This window comes from Neomonachus schauinslandi, chromosome 12, assembly GCF_002201575.2.
Source record: "Neomonachus schauinslandi chromosome 12, ASM220157v2, whole genome shotgun sequence".
In the NCBI taxonomy this organism is placed as follows: domain Eukaryota; kingdom Metazoa; phylum Chordata; class Mammalia; order Carnivora; family Phocidae; genus Neomonachus; species Neomonachus schauinslandi.
The window spans coordinates 85739062-85759154 of NC_058414.1; the positions used below are offsets into that span (position 1 = coordinate 85739062).

Here is a 20093-nt window from a genome sequence, read left to right on the forward strand (position 1 = left end):
CTGGCGTGGATTCCAGAACACCCTGGGCAGCGGGGGAGGAGAATGTCTGCCCTTGCCCGGGCCCAGCTCTCCCCTGGGCCCCATTAACAGCCAGATTAGAGCGACAGCCAGAGGAGCCAGGAGTGGACTGCACCCCAGCGTAATCAGAAGCCCGGCCACAGCTCTCCCTCGGCTGCTCCACAGATGCCCACAAATGAGCTTTGGCCATTGTTAAAATGCTTATTTGTTAGACAGCAACTTCATGCTCACCAAGGACAAAATAAGGTTCTGTGCCATGAGAATCTATGCGGTGCCTACTTGGGCAACCCTGTGAACAGACAGGGTTCTGTTAAAGCCTTAGACAGGGCTACAGCCTTCTGCCCCGATCAGGAAGATCCCAAATCTGCTCTCCACAGATGTCTTCATGATTGCATGGCTTATAAATTAAGACCTATGATCCACTGGATTCCAGGGACCATGAGCTCAAGGACAGGACCATGTTTTAGGTGTATTTGTACCCTTAGCTTAGTTTCTGGTTCGTAGTAGGTTAAGACATATGTGTTGAAAGAATGGATGGATGGATGGATGGATGGATGGATGGATGGAAGGATGGATGAGTAAATGGAAACCTGACTTTCACAGTAGTTAACACTGTGGAACTAGAATCAGAATGCCTCGGTTTGAACCCCAACTCTACCACTTAATGCTGTGTGACCTTGGGCAAGGTACCTGACCTCTCTGTGTCTCAGCCTATTGGGAGAATGGGGATAATGTTATGAGTATATACTTCCTAGCGCTGTGGTAAGGATTAAATGATTTAATGCATGTAGAACACTGTCTGGCACTTAGGGCTATAGGAGTGTTCGCTCTTATTGTTTGTCATCCTTAGACAATTCTGACAACCTTTGTGAGTCTCATGTTTTGGGGGAAATTCATGGTATCTACCTCAGAGCGGTGTTCCCACAATCAAAGGGCCTAATGTCATCAAGATGAAATAGCAAAAGGGGAACTTCCTAAAGATCTATAAGGCCTATGAAGGCTGAAGGAGGGACCAGAGGAATGGGGTAAAATCCGGAACATTTAGCGCTCTTCATTAGGAATGCAAATTCTCGAACCGACCCCAGATCTACTGGATAGGGAACTCTGGGAGTGAGGCTCAGGGACCTGCATCTTAACACCTTCCCAGGTAGGTGACGTGACCATTCACCAGGTTTGAGAAGCACTGGCCTGGGACCCCGGCGCCTGCCGAGGTCCCTTCCTTGCTGAGGGCACCACAGCCCAGGCAGGTGCAGCAAGAGACAGCCTAGCGGCTCCGGAGCAGGGCCCACTGGGCCGGAGGCAGAGGCTCCCCGGCGGCCTCCCGAGTGGCAGCGGCAGCCGAGGTGGTGTGGAGAGCCGGAGCTGACACTCCAAATTACAATCTAATAGCCTACCACGCTTCCCTCGCGCTCAACGGCAAAGGTTACCGTGCAATTACGCGTCGCCACATACAAATGACAGAGCAGTTATGGTTACTTTACCAATTACGGGGAAATTGCTCCCACTCTGTAGAGAGACTGGCACTCTGAAAAGCTCTATCATCGCCACAGAAAGGGGGTTTTAATTCTGCCGGCATCCTTCCTCTGGCTGCCTCCCCAGGCTCCTGGGGCAGAGCTGCAAAGTGGTCACCCAAGGACCCCAGAGGTGTCCGGTGGTCTCTGGGGAGACTCTGAATAGGGCGGAGGAAGACAGCGGACCTGGGAGACAGCAGGGGTGTCTCGTCGGGAGCTCCTCAGCACCACCCGCCCCCAGCCCCGTGCCCTAGTGACAGACTCATAAGGAACCCCTGTCACCCTGACACCTGTGACAAGCCACCTGGAAGAACTCCGGTGATGAGGCGGGTGGGGACCTGGTCCCGAAACTGCTTCTCACTCCGGCTAGCGCGGCCCCTGGCCTGGTTTCTGCGGGCACCTCCCCTCCCCGTGGGGCTGTCTGAGCCCCGCCCTCAGAGGCCCACCCTTGCAGAAGCCCCACATGGAGTCCTTATTATGGGAAGGTCAGAACTAGGCCAGAGCTCAGTGATCCAAACGTGGTGCTAATGAGGCAAAGGTCACCAGGTCCATCCCCCTGTGGGCCAATTAGCTCAGCTCGAGGACGTGGCCTCTTCCATAGCCACAGGCCGGCCCCCTTACCCCAGGCATCGGCTGTTTACAAATGTCCGGAATTGATCCAAAAGAGGCCGACCAGGTAAGCCAGCGGGGATAGACAGATGCTGCCCAACTCCTCCAAACGGGGATGCGGCGGCCAACTGCTCTGGGTTGGCAGCAGTAACCTTGAGCCCAGGATAGAAAATACAAAGTCAGACCTGGTCCTCCCCTGCTCTGTGGGCAGCTCCTAGTCCAGCAAAGAGAGGAGTCCTTCCATCTGGGAGCAAACCAGCTCTCCCACCTTTCCTACATGCAAAAGTAGCACCTAGCCTCATGCAGAGGAGTCCTGGGCACCCCAGGCTCACCCCCAGCACTGGAAGCCCAGACCATCACACAGGGGGAGAAGGTACCAGAGACTTGCCCAAGCTCACCCACTGACGAGCCTTTAGTTGAGCCTTTTCCCATCAAATTTTGGTATCTTAGGCTATTGGAACTCCTGTCTCTATGAGGGGAAACTGAGGCAGTAAATGAAAACAACACTATTTACTGTTCCTCACTTATTAATATGCTTAAGAACGTGTAGGAAGGAACAAGTGAACAAAGGCCTAGGTGAGGACCCAAAAATATACAGATGGAAACATCTCATCTGTTTCTGCTGCTTTCCTGGTGGGGGAGACAGACCTGGGCCACAACTTGGACAAGGCCATCTGTGCCCTGCCTCAGTTGTACACTGAGTAAAGTGCTAAAGGTACAGTGGGCACAGGGAAGCAGCAGGGCTTCGTAGGAGAGGTGACGCCGGGCTCAGCTCTGAGCGCTCCATCCAGCACAGAGCACGGCCACTCTTTCACACCTCGGTGGTCTCAGAGAAGGCAAATAAATCAACATCTTAGAATCCAACAGCCCCATTTTACAGAAGGGGAAATAGAGGTCTATAGAGCAAAATGACCCCCATGGGACCCACTGATGGGAAAATGGTACCAGAACCCCAAATCCCCATCTGGAGGGAAAAAACTGATCTTACACAGGGGCTTCCTCCAGGGTGGCTATAGGGTGGCCCCAAAGGAAGCTATTCCAGGTCAGAGACTACTCAGGGAAGACTCTCTGCCTCTACTTCTCCTGCCACCCAGGATGAGGGCTCTGCCTTTCTGGGGCCTCTAGAAGCAATGAACTCTCCCCTACAGAGAAGACCATTTGCCTATCAACACAACAGTGCTTCCTCCCTTCCTGGGTCTGTTGGTCCCAAAGAAAAGCGAGGGCTGAAGTTTTGAAAAGGAACATAAGTTAGGAGAAAAAGAGGAGGGACGCCCATGAGGTGCTTGCTCATGTGGAAAAGAAAAGGTCTTGGATTCTTCATGCTCAGCAGCCCTAAATTCTTCCCATTAATTACATTTACACACACACACACACACACACACACACGCATCCCAAAAGCTGACCACAGCAGACTTCCACTGGAAATGGGGAATCAGTGAATTACGCACATGGGATTTCTTTTTAAAGGGAGATATTGATCAGATAAGCTGAAGTAGCTCATGTCCAAATACAGATTTCAATTGTAAAGCTCTGCAGTACAAGCAGGTAATAATCACCCACTTATTGGGGGCCATAGCTCAGATGTGACCACTGACCCCTAAGGTGTTAATAAATGCAACAGGGGCTGATACCCACAGCACATCCACCCCTTTAGATGACTCTGAGCACCCTCTGACTGCAGGGGCAGAAGTAAGCAGACAGAATGCTCAGGGAGGTGGAAACATCTTGAGGAGGCTTTGGAAGGCTTTGGTTTATCTTTTACCAAAAGCTTCTTACTCCATAAAATAGTCCATGTGCCTGAGTGCTCGTTTCTGAAATAAAAAAAGCAATCCCCAAAACTGGACTATGTGACCCACCAATTGCTTTACTGTCCTCCATAAAATTTCCTTTCTCTTTTCTGAGTTCTAACCCTCCCCTGAAGGTCTGCCCGTGGCCCATGCTGACCTTGAAGGTTGAACCCTCTTGAGAGCCAGGTAAGTCCTTGTAGCAGGTGAAGGCCGGCCCTCACACCCCAGCTGTGAGCACAGATGTCGGAAATGGAATGAGGGAATGAGGTCTCATCCACTTCGTTACTAATGCACTATCTCAGAATGATTCCTGTATTGTGTCTTTTTCAATGAGATTGTAGGAGAAATGAACATGTACGGAGACAGAGAAGGGAAGCCAGCAAACCACAGTCAACAGTAACTTAGACAAAACTGCTATGGAAGGGGCTTCATGAGAGATGTCTCAGGGTTGGAAGAACAACCCAACAAATCACACCAAGGTTCCCAAGAGTCAAGTGCCCTGTTTCCGAGCATCTTAAAAGGGTGGGTACTAAAATATAGGACAGAAGGTCATCATGCTGTAGGAGTTCTGTGTGTGTATTGGCTTCTGATGCAAACATTCACTAGATTAATGCACTTAACTAGCTATGAATCCATGGAAGTGATCTGCTAAAAGCAATGCTTATTTTGGTACTCATTTTACGATTTCTATGTGTGTTTGAGACTATCTGTGCCCAATCCCACCAGATAGCTAAGTGGTCTTTCACTCATCATCATCATAAGCTCTCCTTCTAATAGGAAGCTAATGCCACTATTTTGAGCTCTTTCCCCAGGAGAGAGGCATTAGGCCAAGCACACTCTTTGCAGGCCTGGAGGTAACCACAGTCAGCTATAGTAATGTACCCATCCTAGGAATTGCTGAGCGCAGCCAGCAAAGAGTAGCTCCAACCTAGCATAGGATCCTGGGGGTTGAACCCGTGACCTTCTCCTCATTAGCTCAGCTGCTGAGGCCCCCAGGTTTCTCCCTCTGATAAGCAGACAGGCCCATGATACCATGATCACAGCAAGAGAACCAGGACCCCCACTCCACTGGCCCAGTTCTACAGATGGCTACCATGCTGAGGCTAGTCCAGTAGCTGAGCCTGGGGACCCTAGGGAAACACCAGGGAAGGCTTCTCAGTGTTGGGAACTGTCCCAAGCACAACCCTGTTGGGTGCTGCTTCTGTCCATTTGTATCTTAGCTTCAAATGTGCCCAGTGGCTACCTGCCAAGGGCAAAGAGGTTCCACACTGCCCATCAATCCCACATTCCCACTCCCCTCCCAGGCTACTGCAGACTGCCTCAGCACCCCCAGAGCTGTAATTGGAGCAGGGCACGCCACGATGATTAAGTTTGTGTGTTTTCTGGCAGGCTCTGGGAGGCAGTGGCCCCGCTGGCCAGGCTGAATTATGGGGTCGGCCATTCCCTTGTTAGTGGGAATAAATTTTATTAGGCCCACTCTCATGGCCGTGCATCTTCCCCTCTTGCTCCCCAGGCCCGTGTGCGAGTCTGGATAATGCTGCGTGCATGCAGGATAAATCAGCCAAACAAATCCCATTATATTTTGTAACACTGACAGAGACACAGTAATGACTCTGGGACTGGGAAGGATGTGGGCTTTCTTCTCCCGCGGCTCCCGTTTCATCTGTGTGGACAGCCTGTGGGCCCCCCAGTCCACCAGGGGAAGACATGTACATGGAGAGGCCAAATGGGAAACTCCCCCAGTTGTCTTTCTGCCTTCTCTCCACAAACTTCATTAATGAAAAGAAGCAAGCACCCTGCACCGATGTGCAGTCACTCCCTTCTGCCTTGCAAAAACCGAGGGACCCCTGAAGGTAACAGCAGGGAGGGTCTGGCTTGAAACGCAGCCTCTCCTTCGAATGCCTTCACTTAGCATTCCTAACGTGTGCCAGATGGACAGGCAGGTGAACAGGGCACATTCCAGGCCTACGGAACGTAACATCTGGGTTAGGCCCAGCCCAAATCTCTCCAACGCAGTTAGTGGTGAGGAAAAAAATATAAGTCTGACACCCTAGCAGTGTTATTAAATCCCCTTCTGCCCCATCAGGTGGTTCTTAGGACCCGAGGAGAATATACAGGTGGGGCTGTGAAATGTTGAAGCATCTTACAAACACAAGGTGTTCTGTGTCTCTCATTACTTATTAATGTCCATGTATTTCTCTTTTGTTAGGAGTCTCAACACGCTTTATGAAAGGGATATTATTTTTATCACCTCCTTCCTGAAATGTGTAATTCAAAGTGAAAGGGAAGCTGCTCACCAGCCCAACGACATCTCGAGAGCAGGGACTGGCTGTGACCCAGAGGCCCGAACTCTCCAGCCAGAATCCCAGCCAAGAGGCCACCCTGTGAGGATGACAGGACTTGAAGGAAAGGCCCAGAATGCAGAGCTGGACCGTGACGTCTGGCTGGTCTGCGTGCTCACTGAACGAGAGGCCCTGCTGCCGATGTTGGCTGGGCTGCCACACGCCGTGTGGGGCGTGTGTGCGCATGCGCACGTGTGCACGTGAGGGGGACCTTGCTGCGTTAGCTGCTCGGTGTAGTGTGTGGGTGGAGGAGAATACATCACAGAAAGAGGGGGAAGAGGGACTTAGGAGATGAGTGTAAGCTCGATAGCAGACCACAGCAGGGAGAGCAGCAGAGACAGGGCTGAGGGGCCTCTGGGGTCTCCTGGCACGTGTCAGGGTTAAAATTCTGCATGTGGGACTCCCGGGTCCCGTCACTCTCCCTGCGGACTCATCAGGCTCCAGCGTGGCATTCTGGGGGGGGGCCATATCCCCTCGCCTGGCCCAGCACACCACCCAAGGCTCAGCCATCATCCTGTATCCTGAAGCACCACGTGTGCTTAGCTGGGATATGACTGTCATTGCAAACCCTGCTGGCCAAAAAGAGGGAGGTGGATGGCCTTCTCGCCAGTGTACCCAAAAGAGAAGCCAAATCCAGGGGAGAGAGGGAAAACTTGGTTCTATAAAGACTGGGGTTGCAGTATGGCAGGCCCCCAAATGCCAAACGTGAAGCCTGGAGTACTGGGTCACCAGGCTGTTGGGGGGTGAGTGCCGGGGCCCATGAGAAAGGAGAGGTGTGGCATGAGCTCTCCCTGGGACTTGAGTTTGGTGGTCCTGGTGTGCGTGCGTGTGTGTGTGTGTGTGTGTGTGTGTGTGTGTGTGTGAGATGCAGTGGAGCTGAGGAAGGAGGCATGCGGCAGGCAAGAGGAGGAGTTCCTGGTCTGAGCGGCAAGAGAAAACCCTGCCTTGCGCCATGAACAACAGGATGCACCCCATCTCGCCAGAGTCGCACTTCCTGCTGGCTGGGAACAAGAAAACACTCTGAGCGGACGAGCAGAAACCAGCCTCCGGAGCCCGGGATGGCCGCCTGACCATTCCGGATGCTCACTCTCGTGCCGTTTCAGGATACCAGGCGCCAGACAAACCTGAGAACCATCCAGGCTGGGATGGGAGGCCAGCCCAAGACCAGGGCAGGGGTGGAGGGGTGACCCTGTCTCCTCCCAGGGCTGCCATGCTGCAAAACTGATGCCTCCAGGAGTCAAAGCAACGGCACCTGTGAGCATGGTTCTCCCTCACTATTCCTCACTGTTCGACATGAAGAGAAGCTTGGCGTTAAAAATCAAAAACTCAGTCCTTATGCCTCTGTGAACCGTGGATAGAGCAGGGCTGGCAGGCAAACCCCAAGTCAGATAGATACATGGTTTGGCAATGGCTCTCAACCAGGGACTTCCAGAAATGTGAGAGACTTTTCTAGTTCTTGCAGTGATTGAGGGGGGGGTCCCCACTGGCACTTAGTGGTCTAGGGTCCAGGATCTCAGGATCGTAAATGCCCCACAAAGCCCAGACAATCCCTGCACCATAGATTGTCCCATGCCAGATGCCACTAGCAGACCACTGAGCACCACTGGGGAAAGCACTGGGCTGAGAATGAGGATATATAGTAGGTTCTAGTCCACCAGTCCCATGACCTTGAGTGATGTACTTGACTTTTCTGTTCTTCCGATTTCTCAACTGTTGAGAATGTTGCCTTTGCTATTATCCTACGGCACCATTGCAAGAAGAAAAGGAGCTGATGAGCCCCTCTGTAAACTGTCAGGCCCAATATGAACGAACCCCTGCAATGGGATTGCCAGTTGGCTCAGAGGCCACCCCTTCCTGCTCCAGCTACGGAGACTGGACCCGTGTGAGGCAATGATTCTGGATAACAGTTTCTGCCCCAGGCACCTACATTTTGTATTGGAAGGTCACTCGAAGTTCAAGTCTTGAGGGGAAGATGAAGAAGCTGATTTTTGCCCCATCCAGCCTCATCAACGCTAAAGCTAACACTCCCTGACTCCCATGTCCACTTCTCAATTGGATCCAAACTCAGAGAAGATTTAGTGGCATGAATGATGAACTTTCCCATGACCACAGCCATTGTTCCCGTCCCATAGGCCAGCATCACCTGCTGGGGTGCAGCTCCCTCCTGGACTCTTGGGCCCCTGGACACTGACGTCATTTCATGATTCTTGGCATCTACTGGGAGGGGGTACATTGCCAGGGCCTGATAAATGTCTCGTCCATTCATTAATTCATTTGGAGGTCGAAGGGCTAGTGTTCCATGAGTTACCCCAGAAGGCTGAAGAAAGGTTGAGGAGGAGTGGATGGCTGTGCCTGGGGGACTCTGGGAGGCCAGGCCACTCGGCCCATGTAGAGCACAAGAGCCTCGGCCCACAACAGCACACGCTCCAGCCCGGTTGCCCCACTCTGGGCCAGGAGTGTCAGGGCTCCTGGGAAAGGCTGGGAGCTGTCACCTTGGCCTGCTCAGGGCCATGGCACATGACAGAAACCATAGGCAATGGGCTCCTATGCCAATCATCTTGTGCTCTGCAGACAGATGGTCTGGGGAGCCTGGGTGACAGCCTTCAAAAGGGACCAGAGACAGAGACCATCCCAGTGCTGAGCAGCAGAAACAGAGATTATATCGATAGTGTTGATGATGTTATAACTGGATGTGCACAAGCAAAGGGCCTCAGGTTGGTCTTTAGTCCCCTGAATCCCAAGACAGAATGGGACCCTGTTGATGCCTCTAGGACCCTCTTTCTGCCTATGCCCTCCTGGGACCTATAGAGTAATTTTCAGACACTAGACCATCTGCCCTTGGATACCTCTTTCTATTCAGGCTGGGAAAACCAGGACACAGGAAAAGAATGGCCTAGAAGGCAAAGGTGGAAGCCGCTTCCATCTCCCACAAGCACCAGAAAACACCTGGGCTGCTTCTCCATCCTCTACACCCAACATCCACTCAGAGATTTGTATTTGCCACGCATATAATTCACAGTCACACATTCCCCTGAGGAGGCCCCTCCAGCTGCCATCCCTTATCTCTGATGTGGGCTCCGCCTACCTTCCCCGATTCACCTGGAAGAAAAACAGCAGGGAGCTCTCTGGGGGCCTGCAGACTGAGGCTCCAGCCTCACACTGCAACACTTCTCCCTCTGTCTGGTCATCAGGCCGTGGCCCACCACGTGGCTCCACGGAAGTTCCACAGCATGCTAGCCCAAGTCACACAGATGTTCTCTTTCCACGCCACCTCATCTTCCTTGAACACAGGCAGAGGAGGTCAGGAAACCCAAGGCTTATACTGTTCCCTGCTCTGAGTGCTGGAGGCCTGAGTTCAGGAGAAGGAATGGGGATCCCAAGAAATGGGAGGGGCCGGAACACCCTGAAGAATACCACGGGATGAGCATCCTATCCTTAGGGAATGAAGATAACAGGAACACAATAAAAATGAGTCACTAGTCAAGAAGTACAAACTTCCAGCTATAAAATAAGTAAGTCCTGGAGATGTAATGTACTGCCCCGTGCCTATATCGTTAAGATACTGTATCGTGTATTTGAAAGTTGCTAAGAGAATAGCTCTTAAAAGTTCTCATCACAAAAAAAAGACATTTGTAACTATGTGTGGTTAACCAGACTTAGTGTGGTGATCACTTTGCAATACCTATAAATATCAAATCATTACATTGTACCCCTGAAACCAATAAAATGTCATGTGTCAGTTATATCTCAGTTAAAAAAATGAACCACTAATCATTCCTTCTCAAACTCTTTGGGCTGTAATTATGATAAAGCCCATAGGGAACACCTAGCCTACAAAACACAAGTCTTAAAAGTCAACCTCCTGGGCCTATGCTGCCCTCCTCTGCTGTCTTACAGAGGGAACGCTGCAGGACAGAGGCCATCTGAGATTCTGTCCCACTCCACAGGCCTCCAGGGAATCTTGGACTCAGAGGCAAAAGAGAACTCTGGATTCCTCTTGTCCATCCTTGCCCCAGGGCAGGAAGGGAGAAAGGAAAGGAACCCAACAGCCACGTGAATGGATGGAGGAAAAGCTGGGTTTGCAAACGGTGTGCCCATGAGGGCTCCTCCCTGGGGAGGCCCAGGCCTCTGGCCTGGCTGATGGCAGGGGGAGCATGTGTGGTCTGAGCTGGGGCCAAATGAATTATAGCTGAGCACCTGAGCACCAAAACAAAGTAATCCAAACGTTGGCCGAATCAAAGGAAACTGATACTTGACATTACAAGCTGGCGTGGCCTTTTATACTGGCTGGGGAGACAGCCCAGCCCGGTGTGGAGTTTCTGGCCTCCTCCTTTCTGCTCTCAGCCCTGAACTTGCCTCGAACTTGAAAGGGCTAATTAAAGCCCAAAGAAAAATCAAAAGCTTGTTATCTGGCTCCATGACTCCTAGCCCTGGCATTAGCCTGTCTTGCAAAGCTATTATCCCTCTGTTCTATCCAAGGCCACCATGCGGCCTTAGGACCTGCAGCTCTGCAGACTTCCATGATGAACTTTGCTTTTTGTACTGTGGCAGGGAGCAGGGCGGGCCAAACACCTGCCCATGGGCAGCCAGGTTGATCCCTGCAGCTGATTGTACTCCCAAAAGCATCACCTGAAAAGACAGAATTTGAGCAAGTTTTCTACAGAAAAGCATCTACAGAAAAAATAGCCAACACATCTGATCTCGAAAGAACTAGCTGTTTCATAAGCACACAGTGTAAACTTGCATTTTCGAAGCTAGGGTGTGCATGTGTGTGTGCATGCTTGTGGGGGTATTTACTGCATGTGTGCACACACGCGTGGGTAGGTGTGCGTGTGTGCATGTGTGTGCATGCATGTGTGCAAGTGGGATTTTCCTCAAGAGGCAACGGAGACTTCCCTCAAGTGCTGTGTCTGCCGTTCTTTCCCAAAATATGTGACCTTGGGCAATTTATTAACCTTGTTGGGCCTCAGAATGAGAGTATAAACCAGAAGATCTCTAAGGGCCTTCCCCATGCCAGCTTCCTAATGCATCTCCCCCAAGAAGTTGTGCTTGAACATGTAACATACATCCATACAGCACAGCACCTGGCCTGTCCTTTATAGCCTGCATTTGGGAGAAGTCCATGGCCCCCAAGTTTATAAACCTGTCTCCTCAACTCTCCTGGGTGGATCAGCCACTGCCCCAAACCAAAGGCTCCCAAAGATATGTCATCCATTAGGGCTCGGCGGGTACAATGGAGTCCCCTCCACTCTCTGGCCTGGCCATGATTGTCAACTGATTGCTTCCTTCTCTGGCCCATGGTACCTCTTCCATTTCCTCTGTGACACTAGGAGTCTCTTGGCTTCTCAGGACCTCCAGAAATAAATGGCATCTTTTAGTTTCAGCCCAGGCACCTGAAAAACTCACCACTGGAAAACAGCCTGAGCCTAAATGTTAGGGCACCAAAGACCAAACTTGCCAAATCCCTGCTTTCTCCTCCATCTCCACTACCCCCAACCCGGAGTCCCAGTGCCCACAGGAATGGCCCCCAAGCTGCCTGGGTGCCAGTGCCCTCTGAGATGTGCTTGGCAAGTAGCCATACTTCATGAAGGGAAACTTAGACTTTTAAAGTCAATGAAAATACATTTTCCTAATGTGGAATTCCATTGAAGTTGGACTGGCCATCAAGAATCACATCCATGCAAATACACTTCTACCTGTGTGTGAATTCTCCTTTCTTCTCTCTAATTATGATCACAGGATAGATTTTTCTCCAACTAGATTCATGATTTTTTAAGTGAATGATAAAAAGGAGAAAGGAGAGGGACACGGGGTATAGAAGATGAAGATGCTCATAACTGAGCTTCTAAGTCCCTGCAATCATTTTCAAGATGAACAGAAGTCCAGCCACAGCAAGCCGGGCCACAAGTGAATTAGGCTGGGGGAGGCAGGAGATCATGTCACCTGTTGCACCTGTGGCCACCCAGCAAGGCCCTGGGAAGGCCTCCTAAACCCACCCTTGATTCCCCGCCTCCCTCCGGTTTCCTTCAGCACTTCTCTCACCCAGTACTGTTCCAAGGCTGCTTGGCATGTCTCTTCCATGGAACTGCGCACACAGAAGATGCTCCAGAAATGCAGCCTCCTAAGCAAGCTCTCCTTTCGCCTCTATGTTCACTGGACTCCCACCCTACTTCTGCTCTCATTTTGCCCTTTCCTAAAGATACTCAAGGAACTAAAAACATAATACTCCTGAAGTTCTAGATCTATCCCAAATGTAGAATGCCTGGCTCCATTGTTCCCACTACTGGTTTTATTCCAAGCTCCCAGGAAAGTGATTTGCAGGCACGGTCAGTACGAAGGTTGGGTACATGACTTGTACCAGAGGATGTGATATCTGGCCTTAACAATGACTGGTACATATGATATCTATATAACAGAATTCCCACTTATTCCTAGCATGTCCTCCTATAACCACGAGCCAATATGGAATGGAGAAAAGTGCCCAGATAGGAGATCTACCTTTCAGGTCTACCTCCAACTCTGATAAGCTCAGTGTCACAGACATAACACAACACATTTGAGTTGGTGCTGATCCGAGTCCAGGGAGACCCAGAGATGGGATGTACTTGTCTCACTTGCAAAATGGGATGGGTGATTCACATCCCATGGAAGCCCCAGGCTAGGGTCCCCCTGCCATACCATGCCCTCCTAGCCCATGCTTAGGGTGAGCCCCTTACTCACCGCGCTGCTGCAGGGAATGTCCTTCACCTTGAGCCAGGCTAGGTCCAGCGTACCCTCCCCCCGATAGCAGGACTGCAGTCGCTCCTTAATGCGATCGTTGATCTGCTTCAAGATGAAGATGCACAGGGCTGACTCATCCAGGGATTTCATTTTCCGCTTTTGGCCCTTGGAGAAGACAGTGAAGAGGAGGTCATCCTCTGGACGAACTCCAAGGGTCCGGGCGAGCACAGCACCAGCTTTGGACAGGTAGGCGGCCTGCAACAGGCGGTACTCGACCCCGCTGCGCTCACAGCCAATGGGCACCTCCACATAGGAGTTGAAGGCCGTGTCCTCCTTGCAGAGCCTCACGAGCTTGGAGGTATAGACCTGTTCCTTTGTGGTAGAGCCTGGCGGAGACACCATCTCAGGCTGGAGGGTCAAAAAGTAGACAAAATTGCCGCTGCTGAAGCCATAGACATAGTAGATGTCAAAGTCGGGGATGACGGTGAAGGTGTCCGAAGGAATCTTAATCATCGAGGCCACAAACTCATCGTGGAAGACATAAGCGAACATGCCATCTGCCTCGGAGTTCTTGGTCAGCTTCCGGCTGGAGATGGTAGGGAAGTACTCCGGCTTCCCATCCACTGCAGTGGCGATGAAGAGCTTGTCGTCCAGGTTGCTGTAGGAGACGATTACTCCAAAGACGGAGCCACTCTCATTGACTCCCGACAGGTAGTGTTCCTTCTTGTGGAAAGGCTCCCCCAGCTTGAAGAGGTCCTCAAGCCTGAGAAGCTTGCAGATGCCTTGGTACAGGCTCCCACAGGCAATGAGCCTGTTCTCTTTGTAGTCTATCAGGAGCATCTTGTTGACATTGTTGGTGGTGGTCAGGGGCTCGTTGCATGTCTGGACGATGCGCGGTGGGTAACACTTAGGGTTGTCCTCGTCCGGCCCTGTCTGGTGGGTCACCAAGACCTTCAGGTCACTGGAGAGCTTGTAGATCCGGTTGACGGCCCCCAAGTAAATGTGCCCTGTCCTCTCGTCCACCACCAGGTGGTTGAAACCCTCGGCTGGCTCCCCACGGAACGTGACAAAAGACCGCTTCGGGGACGGTGGGGGTGGCTGCCGGGGGAGCAGAGTGGAGGAGCTCATCCCTACCATCAGGAGATGGGAGAGAAGGCAAGTCCAGTTCCAAGGCATGGCTTTCATTTCAGAAACAGGTCCTCACGGCACGGCAGCACTCGGCACGAGGGTCCCCCTGGAGGGCCAGGACTCAGCAGTAGAGGCTCCCTACGGGGGAAAGCAAGGATGAGATACTGGACAACAATGGCAGTGGCCTAGTTTCACCCCACAGCTTGTGTGGCTGGACCCGAAAGTTCTCTGCACACGCTGAGACAGAGAACTGCCCTGGAGATGCTAAAGGCCAAGGGACTCTGCCCCCATGTGTGTGGGGACAGCCACGGCTGGGTGGCAGGAGGGCAACCTCAACAATAACAATAATGCTAATAGTAATGATAATAGTGATGAGGATGATGATGAAGATGAAGAACAGCCACTGGCTACCTGATGCCTGGCTGTGGAACAGTCACTGTCCAGCACCTCCCAGAGACTGTCTCATTTCTTCGGACAAACCCTTCTGTGTTGGGTATCTTCCACCTGCCCCTCTAGATCCACTCACCCCCCTTCTCTGTGCCCAGGAGGCTGACCCGGGTCAACTGTACATGCATGGGCTGCCTGCCCTCGGGCCTGGTGGAGTGTCAGCAGAAGGCCGGCAGGAAGGGGAGGGGACAGCAGGGTGGGGGTGGGCTGCAGGCACTGGCTGCCACCCTCACCCCCAGGGCTCAGTGGCCCTAGGCATGCCTCCCCATGCCACCTCTCTATCTCCAGGTTCTGTGAACCACCTCCTGCCCACCCCCACTTGGTCCTACAGGAGGTAACGGGGCCTCACCGTTTCTACCCCAAATAGTGCTCTGCCTCTTAAGGAGCCACACCTTCGTGAAGAGCTCCTATATTAACCTTTGCGCAAATAACCAGATTTGCATGTGCTGTCTCCTGCTGGGACCCTGACTCCTAGTCCTCTGAAGTAAGCAGTATTGCTATCCCCACCATGCAGCTTAGGGAAGTTATACAACTTGCATAGCTTATAAGTGGTAGAGGTGGATTCAAACCCAGGTGTGCAAGTTGACAGTGGGTTCTCATTCTTCACTGCTAATCCAGCTCAGTTTACCCTGGCCTGGGGCAGGTGGGGATGGACACCAGCTACGTTCATGCGCAGCAGAACAGTTCAGACGACCCTTTCTCGGGGGCTGTCGGTTACAGCCCCAGCTCGCTGGGTCTACACCTAAGCTTCTCCTTTGCACCTCCCCACTGCCAAACCAGTGCATGAGGCCGATCCTGGATCCCTCTGCAGCATCCTGGATCCCTCTGAAGCATCCTGGATCCCTCTGCAGCATCCTGGATCCCTCTGCAGCATCCTGGATCCCTCTGAAGCATCCTGGATCCCTCTGCAGCATAGTGGCAACCGGAGCCTCCGGGTGCGCTGCCCAGCTCTGAGCTCTGATGTCATTTTAATGAGGCAGACCTTGGCTGCCTCCTACTGGGGCCTCCTCTGAGAGGTTTTCATTAAAGGGAGAGAACAAATGGCTTAAGAAGTGGTCCCGGACATAAATAAATAACTCCCCATGGGACCCAATAGCGCTTGGTCCTAACAATCTCATTCATTTCTATTCAAGAGGACGGCTTCATAGTTCTTCCAGTTTGAGAGAAACCAGGGCAGGAACGGCCTACATCTTATTTGGGGGCATCTCAGCTTTGCCAAATTTCTCTTGTTCACCCCCACATCCTCGATAACAGGATGGTAGGAAGAGGTAGACCACAGAGCAAGAGAACCCCCCACAGGGAGAGTGCAAGATTCCTTGAAGGCCAAGGGAAGAAAGAAGAAAGCCAAGACTCAATGTCATCAGCTAAGATCCTGACAGAAACCCCAAGTCCTCTAAAGGGCATATCAGAGAAAGAGGTGGTTGCGTAGCCACAGTCCAGAGCAGTCCTGCCAGCCCGGGGCCTTCATTCACTCGCCCACATGATGGATATTGGCACAGGGCACACTCGGAACATGCAAAATGCTGCGGGATCCCAGGACAGCCAAGGCGGCTGGGGCCCTCCAAGAACTTGGGGTCAGGTCAGGTAGATGCCACCAGAACCTAACATGCAGACAGTGAAATGCTATGTGACAGATGGTAGAATGTTCCCATGAGGAATGCTGACTTCTAGCTTGGGGCGAGGGAGCAAGAAGGCAGTGGGATGGCATGTGGGCCTGCCTGGGAACTAAGGGAGGACACGCAGAGCTGGAAGAGAAGGGCCTCCTTGGGGAGGGGTCAGCATCGCAAAAGCCTATCAAATGGTGTGCAACCAGGGAGAGTCTGTCTGGAGAACAAGGTCAGGTAGGAGACAGGGCTGAAAGGGAAGCCCCAAGGCTTGTCAGGACATTCCCACCCTTCCACTGATTTAGCCTCTGCAGGAGGACTGGAGTTTGGGGCTGAGGGCTGTGGGCTCCGTGGGGGCAGGGAGGCCCGCCATGCTCACTTGTGAGTCCACAGTGCCAGGCTCATGCCCAACATACAGCCGAGACTCAAGACCTGTTCTCTGCTGGGCAGAGAGAGGGGCTGGAAGCAAGGAGAAATGTCATCTGCCATACCCGGGCCCCACGTACGAGCCTGCACACCGACCCTCTTGCCTGATCAGGACAGCCGTCCACTGCGCTCGGGGTGGTTTCACCTGCTTCTCCACTGGGGAGACTGTAGCTCTGTATAGGGCATGGGCTAATAAGTGGCAGAGTTGGGGTTGAAGCCCAGGTCTGTATCAAACTGCAAAACCCATAGTCTTTCTAGAAACACACAATTCTAGAGTCCAGAATATAGAGCACATGGAAGCCCTTTTTAATCCATGTAAGTCCCCAAACAGAAAAACCCCAGGACGTCACCCGGTAACACCTCCCCACCAGCTCTGTAGGAGGAAGCCAAGCCCCTGGGACCCATGGGGCATAACCTGGCAGATAATATCCATCAGGCGGGCACCACTATTCACCTCTAAAAGTGTTCATGACATAAAGCACCTGGCACAGGGCCTTCGGCCTGGCAAGCAGCAAGTACTTATTAAATGATAGTTGTTGGTCTTGTTGACAAGACTGAAATGAGATGAACAGGGTTAGGATTATGATAACAAGATGGTGCCTAATGGCACCATCTCAGTTGGAGTGATTATGACTCAGGGTGGCTCATCTTGAACTGTCTGTGCAAATCCAAGGATCAGAGAAAAATCTAGAAGTTTTTCATCTGAAAGAGACAGTCCAGGGTAAAGATTTCCAATCTGTGATTTTAAAGACAAGGAAGTTGTGATCCAGAGAAGTTAAATGATTTGCAGAAGGTCACATAGTGAGTTTAAGCTGGGGGCGGCGTGAAGCTCAGGTCTCTGGACTCCCAGTCCAGTGCTCTTTCTACCACCTGCAGCCTGTCTTCCAACTTTGTCTGAACCCACTTCGGCACCTGCTCCCTGGCCTTTGTCTGGAGGAGCTCGCTCTTTGGGTGCCATATGCTCTTCTGGCTAATACAGCTCTCAGAACATTGCTGCCAACAATCAAATTCCAGCAGGACTAGTAATCCTCATTCCAGACAGGCAGGTGCCGGTCAGGGCTCAGCCACCAACTCTCTGGAGGGAACTTGCAGCAGTCCCCATATAGGAACCTGCCAGGCACTGGGGGAGGTGTGCCTGGCACACCCCTGCCCTTACTGTACACACTCACGGATCCACATGCCAATCAACAGTTCTCCAGTTCGCAAGAAGCGAGGCAAGGAAGCCTGCAATTATGAATTTACTGAGCAGAAAGGTGCCAGGGTTCTTTCTGCATCTTCTATTAGACACTGAAATGAGACACAGTTATGCATCTCAAATACTTATCACCCTCATCTGGGGATGGTGAAATTATTGCGCCCAGAAAGGGGGGCCCCCAGAGAAAACAATAACGTGTGATGGGAATAACCAGCCTCGCATTTTACACACCACGGAAGGACTGATTAGAAGACAAGTAGCAGAGAAATGGAAGAGAAAAGGAACAAGCAAGGGTGTGCGCTCCAGCTTGCCTCTGCAGGGTGTGACCCAACCAAAACACCCCCCCCACCCGCCCCCAGCTCCAGATCCACAGGTAGGCAGAGCTGCCAGCCCCCTGCCTCCCAGGGCTGCCTGAGGCTACTCTGTCCCTGCAAGCTGGCCTGCCAGGGCAGCTCCATTCCAAGACATCCGTCCTCGTAAGGTGGTGAGCCAACCTAGGAAACCCTGCTCCCAAGTCTACGTCCTGCCCACCATGTCTTGTCCGGGTCATCAATTAGCTGGTTTAAAAGTATTGGAGGGGGGCGCCTGGGTGGCTCAGTCGTTAAGCGACTGCCTTCAGCTCAGGTCATGATCCCAAGGTCCTGGGATCAAGCCCCGCATCAGGCTTCCTGCTCCGCGGGAAGCCTGCTTCTCCCTCTCCCACTCCCCCTGCTTGTGTTCCCTCTCTCGCTGTGTCTCTCTGTAAAATAAATAAATAAAATCTTTTAAAAAAAAAAAGTATTGGAGGTAGCATCAGCCCATCTCTGATTCTTGAAGGCAAGTGATGTGAATGAGTCACCCCAAGATCGCCCCCAAAGGCCTCACTGAACTAGCAGAGTGGGCAAGGGGCAGAAGGCTGGAGAACTGAAAGGCTCTGAATTGAACCCAAACATACTGCACTCTTCCCCTTCTTTGAAATCAGATTTATTTTTTAAGATTATTTATTTATTTATTTATTTGACAGAGAAAGACACAGAGAGGGAACACAAGCAGGGGGAGTGGGAGAGGGAGAAGCAGGCTTCCCACGGAGCAGGGAGCCTGATGCGGGGCTCGATCCCAGGACCCTGGGATCATGACCTGAGCTGAAGGCGGACGCTTAAAGACTGAGCCACCCAAGTGCCCCTGAAATCAGATTTTAATTCTGAATGATGGGACTCATTTTTAAAAGCTGATCATCATTTTGATTAAAGAAATTGGGGCTGTCTTTGTTTTATGTGGCAAGTGTTGAAGAGTTCAAACTCATTTTCATGAAATAGCACCATCTTCTCAGATTCCTGAGTGGTAGAGAAGAAAGTTATTATAGACTAGTTTAAAATGGCAATTACCTCACGAAATTACTTTGGAGTTTACAAAACGTTTTCATATACATTACCTTGTTCTGATTTTATTGTTCACGACAACCCTGTCAGGTAGAAGTATTTGTAAGTATGTCTCCTTTACAAATAAGGAAACTGAGGCATGAACAGGTACAGGTCTGGGCTGAGGTAACACAAAGTCATGCTGGGACTTGGAAAAACCTTTGCTATGGGATGATAGAACATTCTGAAGACATATTCTAGGATGGTGTTTCAAAAGACCATCTCTACAACATATCATGAATCCAGAAACCAGCTGGGTGGGTCACATGTGCTTTTTTATGAAATAAAATAGAGGAGAAAAATAAGACTATGTCACATTGAGGAAGGATAACCATGATTCAGTGCGACTTTTGTTTCAGCCATATAGATGTATGCATTGAATGTGATGTAAATGTATTTCTTAACATTAGCCATTGTGATGGTTAATTTTATATGTCAACTTAGCTGGCCTATGATGCCCAGATATGTGGAAAAACATTATTCTGGATGTCTCCATGAGGATGTTTTCAGATGAAATTAATATTTAAATCAGTGGACTTGCGTGAAAAAGACTCCCCCCCCCAATAAGGTAGCCATCCAAAGAATTGAAGATTGACCTCCCCGAGCAAGAGGGAATTCTGTCAGCAGCCAGCCTTTGGCTTTCTGCTGAGTCTCCAGTCTGTGGGCCCACATGGCTTTCCTCTGAGTCCCTAGTTGGCAGGCCTACCCTTGCAGATTTTAGACTTGGAGCCTCCACAATTGTATGACCCAATTCCTTAAAATCTCTCTCTCTCTCTCTCTCTCTCTACACACACACACACACACACACACACACACACACACACACAGTTTCTCTTTCTCTGGAGAACACTGACTAATACAGTCATGATCAACAAAATCTTTGAAAGACACTGTTAGAGATAGTGGACA

General features: G+C 51.3%; 1 protein-coding gene across 3 annotated transcripts in view; it reads right to left on the reverse strand.

Annotated features, from left to right (window-relative positions):
• Positions 1–14172, reverse strand: part of PLXNA4 (plexin A4) — a 353986-nt gene extending 339814 nt beyond the window's left edge. For all 3 annotated transcript variants that reach the window (XM_021692788.1, XM_021692789.1, XM_021692787.1), the window contains exon 1: positions 12988–14172. In XM_021692788.1, the coding sequence (XP_021548463.1) occupies positions 12988–14172 (1185 nt within the window). The remainder of the gene's footprint in view (positions 1–12987) is intronic.
• Between the last annotated feature and the right edge of the window lie 5921 nt (positions 14173–20093).